The 9,554-nt window shown below is 39.9% G+C and overlaps 1 protein-coding gene across 4 annotated transcripts in view; it reads right to left on the reverse strand.

Annotated features, from left to right (window-relative positions):
• The window catches only part of PSIP1 (PC4 and SFRS1 interacting protein 1), a 29,547-nt gene extending 24,561 nt beyond the window's left edge, over positions 1–4,986 (reverse strand). The window contains exons 1-3 of one of the 4 annotated variants that reach the window (XM_039363676.1): positions 4,856–4,986; positions 4,100–4,260; positions 1,637–1,713 (exon numbers count right to left, since the gene is read on the reverse strand). In XM_039363676.1, the coding sequence (XP_039219610.1) occupies positions 1,637–1,713; positions 4,100–4,171 (149 nt within the window). In that variant the 5' untranslated portion in view covers positions 4,172–4,260; positions 4,856–4,986. The other 3 variants (XM_039363675.1, XM_039363677.1, XM_039363678.1) reach the window with 3 other exon arrangements.
• Between the last annotated feature and the right edge of the window lie 4,568 nt (positions 4,987–9,554).

Consider the following 9,554-nt stretch of genomic DNA (forward strand, 5'->3'; position numbering starts at 1 on the left):
GCTGGGTTGGACAAGATGACCTCTGAGGTCCCTTACAACATTATTTTTATTTATTTATTTATTATCATCATCATATTATAGAACTATATTATTAGCCTCGGTGACTACAATTACGTTTGATTCTATAGGTTTCAACACTGCTGCTACATACAAATTACGTCTTAAAAGACAAAAACTGCAACAAAGACCTCACATTTTCTCTCATTATCTGCTCAGGCAGGCAGTCAGCTCTCATATTGCTGTTTTCAATCCTGTCATTTATTGTATTTATTTTTACAATTGTTTATAGCGTGCCATAATCAGAAGATTCTGGGCGTCACAACATATTAAAATATTAAAAAGTAATAATAGGTCAATCTTTCCAAACACCTCCATCCTCACGGATATCAATGACAATGAGAACCGAATCCTCAGTAAATAAAAGTTTTTAATGATCTTAACTTCTGGTAGAAGCTATTTAGAGAAGACCTACTGTGCCATTCATAGCCCCTGAAAGATGTTTTCACCAGATAGGCAGATTCAACTGTGGCAAGTTATTCTTTCTGAGGCAACCTTGTCCAGGTCCAGGTAGTCCTCAAATTAAAACCACAACAGGGACTAGAATCTTGGTTATTGAGTAAAGATATCAGTGATTGCTTTACTAAATGACCACAATCCAGGCACTGTTACTTAACAGTAACATTGAATGAATACATTCTACACAATGAGCTGTATATATTGCAAAGTACATTCATAAAACATATTCTGACTGCTTAATTTAGAATGATTCTCATAAAAGCTACTATATTTTCTCTTTCTTTTTTATGCATATTAAGTTAACCCTTCTTCTTTCTCTTAACTCTTTTCTATTTGATCTTACATTTTTGCTTTCTGTTAAAGAAGTATCCAGATAACCATTTGTTTTAAAAAAATGCAGGCAATGTACCATTTCATTATAATAGTTTTACAGATCGTTCTTGTGGACAATTATGACAATACTGTCATAAAGTTGAGGCATGATTGGATCCAGCTTTATAATGGTTGCTAAGTGAATGATGATGTTATAAGTCTGAACCCATTCTCCTGAATGGGTGTTTTTTCGCTAGAAACTGGTAAAAAAAGGTCGCAAATTGAGGTCATGTGACTGCAGGATGCTGCAACCAGTTGTAAATGTGAGCTAGTTATCCAGTGCCTGAAATGTGAGTGGGGCAGTGCAATATTTTATGACACCCAGAAGTGCCGATAAAGTTGAGGAATATTTCTAGTACTTATGGCAGACATAAATGGTTGCTAATGCTAAAGTTATGTCTAATTCCAAGCACTTGGAGGCATGGTAGAAAACAGGAATAAAAACATCAACTTCTAAATAAAAACCAAGAGAAAGTCAGCCTGTAAGCAGAGAATGGCCAAATTCTCTTGTTAGATAAATATTAACAGAAGAGATACATTCTTGCATTTTAAAGCTGTACTGCCTGTACATCAAACTATAAGAACTGTAATTAGGGATTATCTGCCTATTTACCTTATTTTAGTTTTAGAAATCATTTTTAGAAGAAAAGGCTTGGTGGCAACATTTTCAGACATTAAAAAGAAATAATAAAATATTAGGGATTATTTGCCTCATTGTCTAATATAACCTTGCTCCCAAAAGACTTACGTTTCATGAGTGCCAAAAAAGAATATAGGCATTTTATTTGTCGGTGGTTTGACTGCTCCATCAGGAACTTCATCAACCTACAGCAACAAACAATAACAGCTAAATAAAAAGATAAATCTAAACCATAGGTAACAAAGGATTTTTTAAAAAGCATAATGTGTTAAATGCAACCATAACATTTCTGTGCTCTTCATGAAAAGTAGTTTGCTTCCATCCAAGACTGAAAGATGTGATCATTAAAGAATTACTTTAATAACTGCTTTGAATAGTGGCATGATTGAGACTATGAATTAATGGTATACAATATCACTTAATGGAGATTAATCTAAGGTATATTCATGACAAAAGCTTAAGCAACAGTAGCATCTGAACACAAGAAATATAGATGTGTATTTGTACACTCATTCTGTCACTTGTATGCAAAGCGTCCTATTTGTGTCTATGCTAATATAATTATTTTCACATTCTGACTTCAAGCTCTCCATCTTGCCCAGAGTCACTGTGGATAGAGAGATGGGTGGCATATAAATTTAATAAATAAATCTACGTCAAGGCACATGAAAAACTAGTTGGTTGATTTGGCCTTAGTTTAATCTGTGTATCCAAGCTTACTGTCCTTTAGAAGAAGTTTACTGGCAATTGACAATAGAGGAAAGCTGATTTATTTTAATAAAGTCTCCCTCAAGTCAAGCTCAACTCCTAGTTCCTGTCTGAGAATATAAATGTTATTTTTATTTATATATATTTATATATATATATATATCTTTTTATAACAATGCATACTGGCTTGATGTCACTTTTGTGGATTTTTTTAAAAAAATTATCTTGGTATTTTCTGATAGTTTTCCCAAATTTGGTACCCAAATCCAATCCTGCTTAGCTTTTTGGGATCAACCAGGATTGGAGAGATAACTATTTACTTTGACTTTTATTTTCAATGGTGCATTACTGTAAGGAACCATTCAGTGTCAAAATAATAGAAGGCTGCATGGTATAGTTGCCTATATGTTAACAAAGAAAGTTTAAAGGGAATATCCAATATATAAATGTTAAATTAGATTTTATCCAGAATTATTTATTTAAATATGAAAAAGAACTGCTAACTATATAGCAAACTAACTAGCATAGCAAACTGAAATCACTGTTTTTGCTATATGTTCAAGCTTCTCACTGAATTTGATACTCATTAGTTTTTCTACCTTAGAGCCATTTATTTATCCATTTATATTTTTATTCTATCTAGATATATACCTCATTAATCAACAACAAATAACCACACATCAGATATGAGCTTCTTAATGCTCATAGCTCAATACAGGTGCAAATCTTTGAGTGCTACATTATTTTGGTGGCTTGTATTTTAACAAAATCATGTAATTGTGCTAGGGATACATTTTGCATCAGAAACCTAAAGGGTGCTTTGAAGTGGGTATAGGTATGCATACCATAACTGTGTCTCCTTAAATAAGATGCATCTTGTAGAATTGCCTGTTAGCTGCCAGTCACAGAAAAATACACTAGTTAAGCTAAGGAAGGGCCATAAGGTATTTTGGAGTAGGCATTGGTGCATTATCAGTGCCTTAAGCTAAATGCATATTACTCCTGGGATCATGCAACTGTGCAATCCCTGGATAATATAGCTTCATTTGGTGAATGGAGGACTGCTATCTCCAAACAACATTTTGGTTTCTGATTAAGGAAAACAATCCAAACACAAACCTCTCTGTTTCTATATACTTAATGTAATAGTCCATTAACATATTTAATAAACAGGTTATAATCCAGTTGTGATCATTTATATTTATCTGATGTAAATGGTTTAGAAACAGTAGTTTGGCATTAAAATGAAAAATGAAAAAAATATTCTAAAGCTAATAGCGATAAAATTATACATTTAAGAATCCTTTAAAACGAGACTACCCTTTTAATGCATTTCTAATAGCTTTCTCTGCAAGCAGGTTCACAGGTTTCAATCCATCCGATTTGGCCAAAGTCAAGGTTAGGTCCCTAGTGCTGAAATTGTAGACACACCACATTATGCTGAAATATCCCGGTCCGCACATCCCTCTGAACGATAAAACACAGTCCGCTGAACTGAATCCGAAACTAGCCCGCCGCTTTTAGGGCACTGGATAACCTCTACGTACTCGAAGGAGTAGATCACACTCCATCAAAACAAGAAGGCTGAAAACCAGCATGTGGGCTATCTGCAATGTGACTAGAAGTCACTTCCGTCAAACAAACACGCCCCCCCCCTCCGCTTGGGCTGCTAAGGCCAAGGCGATGAATTAAGTTCAACGGGAGATTTAAGGACCTCCCGGGCTCTTCGGAGCAAGGCGGTCGGTGAGCGAGATCCCGAAGCCGCCGCTCTTCCAAGGACGGGGAAAGGCGAGAAGCCCTTTCCTTAGCAGGGGAAAGGGCGGGAGGCGAAAGGAAGGGTCGGAGCCGAGGGGGGAACCTTACCCGGGCTGGCCAATGGGGATAGCCTTTCATTTTGGCGAAGATCAGGTCTCCCGGTTTGAAATCGCGGCTCATGCTGCTCCTTCTCGCTGCGCCGGGGGAGGCGAGTCAGGCTGAGGAGAACCGAAGCGGGGCTGCAGGCGAGCGCCGTCCTCAACAAGCCGCTGGTCCGCGGGCGGAGGGAGGGGGAAGGAAAGGCGGTAGGGAAAAGGCTGAGGGGAGCGCACGGCTGTTGTAAGCCCACCGTTTCCCCTCACCCGTTTCCCCCGACCACGACGGGCCGGGGGAGGCGGGTGCGCCGCAGAGACCGCCCAACCCACCCTTCCCCGGGCAGCGGCAGGGCCGGCGCGGCTCCCACCAGCCCAGCCTTCATCCTTGCCGTTTTGGCGGGAAGAAAGTCCCCCATCATCAGAAGAAAGAAAGAGCAGCCACCCACTTTCTCCCTGCCGCCGCCGGAGCTCGACCATTCCCGAACCCCGCTTACCTGACCCGCGCACGCGCGCCAAGCCCCCACCCCCCGCCGAGGCTACCCGTTGCTCTACCTTCCCCCTCCCCCCGCAATAGCCAAACCGCGGCCGCCGCGAGCTCGAGGGCGCGCACCCGCCGCTCCTCGCGCCCAGCCGCCTACGGCTCGCTCCGGCTCGGCGCGCACCAAAAGGCTGCTAGAAAACGGAGAGGGGGGGGAATGGGGGAAGCCAGGGCAAGCGAGGTGGGAGAAGGATGCGAGTTCAGTTCTCTGGCCTGTCTTCGTTTTCTTACTGGGCAGGGGGTGAGCGCTGTATTGAAGTCAAGAGAGAGAGAGAAAGGTCCAAGAGCCGGCCCGAGAGCCTCATTGATCGGAATCCTCCACCTTCAAGCACAATGGTTCGCTCCGCCTTCTCCTCCTTCTGTTGGAGCGTTCTTGCGGAGGCCGTAAGGCAAACAAGAGGGAGTTCGTATCAGCGGGGGCGGGGCGGGGTGTACTTCAACTTTGTATGGGCCTAATGATATCGCCGAAGGGTCAGCCGCGGCTTCTCTTATATCCTATGTTAAGCCAGGTTGTCTTAGTATGGGGGTACTTGACCCTGCTGGGACAAAAAAAAAAAAAAAAACAGAACAAAACCCAGGTCATACAGGTACTTACTGGGTTTCCTATAATACTCTGTAGATAGACCATAAAATGTTTGCATTCAGCTGGATGCAGAGTGTTTTCTTCGTGAATAAGTCAGCGCTGGCTTTGAAAGAACTTGCTCCAGATGAAGGTTTGCCGAGTACAGTTTAAGTAGGTTTATAATAGGACCCCCTGCACTATTTATTTATTTTTACAATTTTACCATTCTCTTCGGAGGTCTCCAGTGAGAAAACAAGACAGTGAAATGTAAACATCTTGCCCAAGCAATCGGGTCGGTCAAAACAGATTTTTTATATATAATTGTGGTTAAGGACTTATTTAGATAGAAAGTAAATAAATAATATGTGCTTTAAATTGCTCTATAGAGGACGATGACTTGATTAAAGTTCTGTACTAAGAAGTCAAATTCAGATTTAATACCGTATTACCAAGCAGAGTTTTTGAGTGAGGCTGCTTCTAATGCAACAATTTAATATAGTTGCTGTGTAGCTATTAATAAAAAGACTGTTCATACAATATGCTTTCTGGCTGATAGTTAAATTTATACTTAATTCAGTGTCGTAGTACATCACACTGAGCCACAGTGGCTGGGTTTACATAACCAAATATTCTACCTTGCTTATTTATCAAATTGATATCTCACAAATGTAACTCTTACATGTTTATTTTTGCCAATATGGTTACTAGTGAACTGGTGTGACTAAAGATATTTACTTGCTACACTCTTTTCAAACTGACCTGGAATTGTGAGTTCAGTATTCTGTGCCAAAATTCAGTAGAGGCCTATCTTTGTTTTTGTATAGAAAGCATACTAGAATGTAGACTTTTCAATGCTTATTATTTTACCGGTGTATGCATGACTAATTTATACTTCACCTTTCCTTCAGAGGCTTGAGGCATGTTTATAATCTTGGCCCCATTTTTACCCTGCAAAACAACATGTGAGCTGAGTGACAGGCACAGAATCACAATGGGCTTTCACTGCTGTGGAGGACCTGAACCAGCCTAGTACTTTAATCACTACATCATTCTAGCTCTTTACAAAATAACTGTAATGAAATCTTTTCTGCTGGGTTTGCATAATACTCATGCTAAAATGTGGTTGTTTTGCAGCTCAGAGTGTTGTGAAATGCAGCCAGTGCGATTAGTTTTCTTGAAGTAATAATTGGATTTATTTGGTATACAGAGTTTATTATCTTTGGGATAAACAGCCTACATAAAGCAACATTATGCCTCAGATAACTGCAGGACTGTCCTCAGGCGGGCTGGATAGAAGCAGATGATGGCATGTGGCATGACAGAAAATGACCCAACCCTCCTTTTGATTTTCCAGAAGTCTTCTTGATTGCTGGAGGGAACAGAATTATGGATTATCTGAATATTGATTTAATCTTAGATAACATGTATGTACCTGCCATCAATTCAAATCCACATTGAACTAGAAAATAGGTACTGTGGAACAATTTTTTCCATTCAGTTGAATTGGACATAGACTTATTATGATTTAAAATATTGCCATGAGTTTCAAAAAGGGAATGATGAATACTAAAAGCAATAAATCTAGTGCCCATATCTTCTATATAACATGAAATACTGCCAATTTCCTCATGAGTAGCTTTGTGCAGGTGATACTAGCTGGATTTATATAACACACCAAGATTAAACACAGATGGCTAATTCAAAGTGTGAGGTAAGTATTGCTATACTGGATACAGTTCTATATTCCATATTGAAAACTACTACAAAGAACAAAAATATATGTTGTGAAGTTCAGAGTGCCATTTCATATCTTATATAAAAAGACAGTGGCTGTAGTTGCATTGAATTTTAACACATATATACTTAATATGTTGCTTTAGAAAACTAGCCTTGTGCAATATGAAATTATACTGATTGGATCTGCACAAGACACACTAAGGGATCAACTAGCTAGCCATATTTTATGCCAGTATATATTGCAAATTCAATCATTGAAGGTTTGGATAAAAGAACTTGTATTCCTTAATGAAATTGGATGTGCTTTCCTCTCAGTCTTGACTCCTAATAACTGCCTGTTTTTCAGAAGCGCTTGCTATTGCCTTTTTCCTACGGCTGAGAAGGAGTAACTCGCCCAGAGTTATCTAGTTAGCTTCATGCCTAAGGGAGGATTACAATTTAGCCTTCTGATTTCTTGTGCAGTGTTAAAAATGATCACATCTAATTGGCTCTCTTAATGAATTTATTTATTAAATTTATACCATCTCGCTAATGCAGTGCTTCTCAATTATTTTCTGTCATGCCCCCCTAGGAAGAAGAAAACATTTCGCGCCCCCCGCGCGACTGTAAAAAATTTTTTTCTGTACAGAGGACCAACTTCCGGGTCTAAAAGTCACACGGGCGGGTTTGGCCAATCAGGATAGAGCATCATGTCTATCCAATCGGGTCCTTTGCATGTGTCACGTGCGTTGGCGGTCATGTGGTCCTCCGCGTCGGGCTGCCGCTTGCGAGTGAGTCGGATGATCCGATCTAGAAATCCAATATGACAGTATTTGCCGAGGTCAAACGAGCCCCCCTTTACGGAGCCTCGCGCCCCCCCTGGGGGGCGCGCCCCACTATTTGAGAAGCACTGCGCTAATGTGACTGTGGGTGGCTTATGAAGTTAAAAATCCAGAAAACAATACAAAGGCAACCAACTCCCCCCCCCAAATAATTAAAAACATTAAAAACAAACTTTAAAAAATTAAAACATAATCAGCAGAGAGCACCATTATGTTGTACCTAAAAGTACAACCTCTTAGCAGGCTCTCTACCAACATCACTGGATTTCTAAACCAGTTGACAACAGCCATGTTTTCAGGCTCTTCTGGAAGGCCAACAAAGTCGGTACCAATCTCGCCTCAGGGCAAATGGTATTCCAAAGGGTTGGCTCTGGCAGAAGAAAGGTCTCTTCTTGGATGCCATCAGCTGACATTCCTTTGTGCACTGCATCTGCAATGTGCTCTTTCTGCCAGATCTGATGGGACCAGTAGATGTAATTGGGATGAGGTGGTTCCACAAATAACCCAATGTCCTGTCAAGTAGGGCTTTATAGACCAGCAGCAGCTTGAAGCAGAGCAGAGGTGTAATATGTGGTGATCCAGGTGTGCACATGTCTGTGCTGTTGCATTTTGCACTAGCTGAAGCTTCTAGATGCTCTTCAAAGACAGGTCCATGAGAGTATATTACAGTAATCCATTCACCCATAAAGCACTATATGGAATACAAACATAAGAAATACATAATTCAAAAACCAAAAATAGTGCCTTCAATTACCTGAGTGTCTAGATATTCAGTTTGGATACAGAAAAAAACCAATAGTTAGAGCAATTTTGAACTTGTTTTTCAGGAATGATTTTAGCAATATAAACAGATTAGCGCTGTTTCACATTATTTGCTGGCGTCACTGCTCTGTACTGTTATGATTCTTTTTAGGGAAAAAACTGGAGCAGCTTTGTCTCTCTGTGCTTAGTTTTGAATAATAAAAGCAAACTATCTTTCTCCTAGGTTAGTTCAAATGCAGATTCAAAGGAAAACAGGTATAATAGTATTCACTTGCTGTTTTACAGTTTTGCTAATGTTTTCTCCCCACAGGGTGATGAAAGTTAGCCCAGAAGGAAATATTAAAAAGGGCAGAAAAATATATTTTTCCTCAAAAGGACTTTTTAAAACCAAACTTGGCCCCAAATCTATCTCTCTGCCCCAAGCAAGACTTTAGCCCTGTACAAATGCAGATGTAAAACCATCAGAAAGTTGAAGCCAGAGCAATCAAGACAAAAGAGAAGATCTGCATACCCCACCCAAACTCTAGGAGTCAGCCCCATCACCTGGGAAGCAGGATATGATAACAGAATTAAACCATAGATATTAAGGCCTAGACAAACACTCAGAAACAGTCTCAAGGTTCATACCACAGGAACAGGAAACTATTCCAAACAAAAGGCTAGGGGGGGTATAAAACCTACTGCCCATGTGCTCAATCTCTGTGCCCTTCGCTCTCTTCTTCTCTCCTCTGCACTTTCCTGAAGATCATCTTTCTGCAATAAACTGTAACCTTCCCAAAGCAGTCACCATGTTTGCTTATTTATTCCCGGCTTGGATGAACCAGGATGAAGACTGCTTAGTTTTGAATAATAAAAGCAAACTATCTTTCTCCTAGGTTAGTTCAAAAGCAGATTCAAAGGAAAACAGGTATAATAGTATTCACTTGCTGTTTTACAGTTTTGCTAATGTTTTCTCCCCACAGGGGAAAACTGTTTAATTTGAGCTAAATTACTTTTGGTACAAAAAAACCCCTCTGAAACTATTGATACTATTCTTTTAAAAATGATA

The sequence above is a fragment of the Crotalus tigris genome, unplaced genomic scaffold, assembly GCF_016545835.1.
Source record: "Crotalus tigris isolate CLP2741 ecotype Arizona unplaced genomic scaffold, ASM1654583v1 scf7180000019563.1149672, whole genome shotgun sequence".
NCBI lineage: Eukaryota > Metazoa > Chordata > Lepidosauria > Squamata > Viperidae > Crotalus > Crotalus tigris.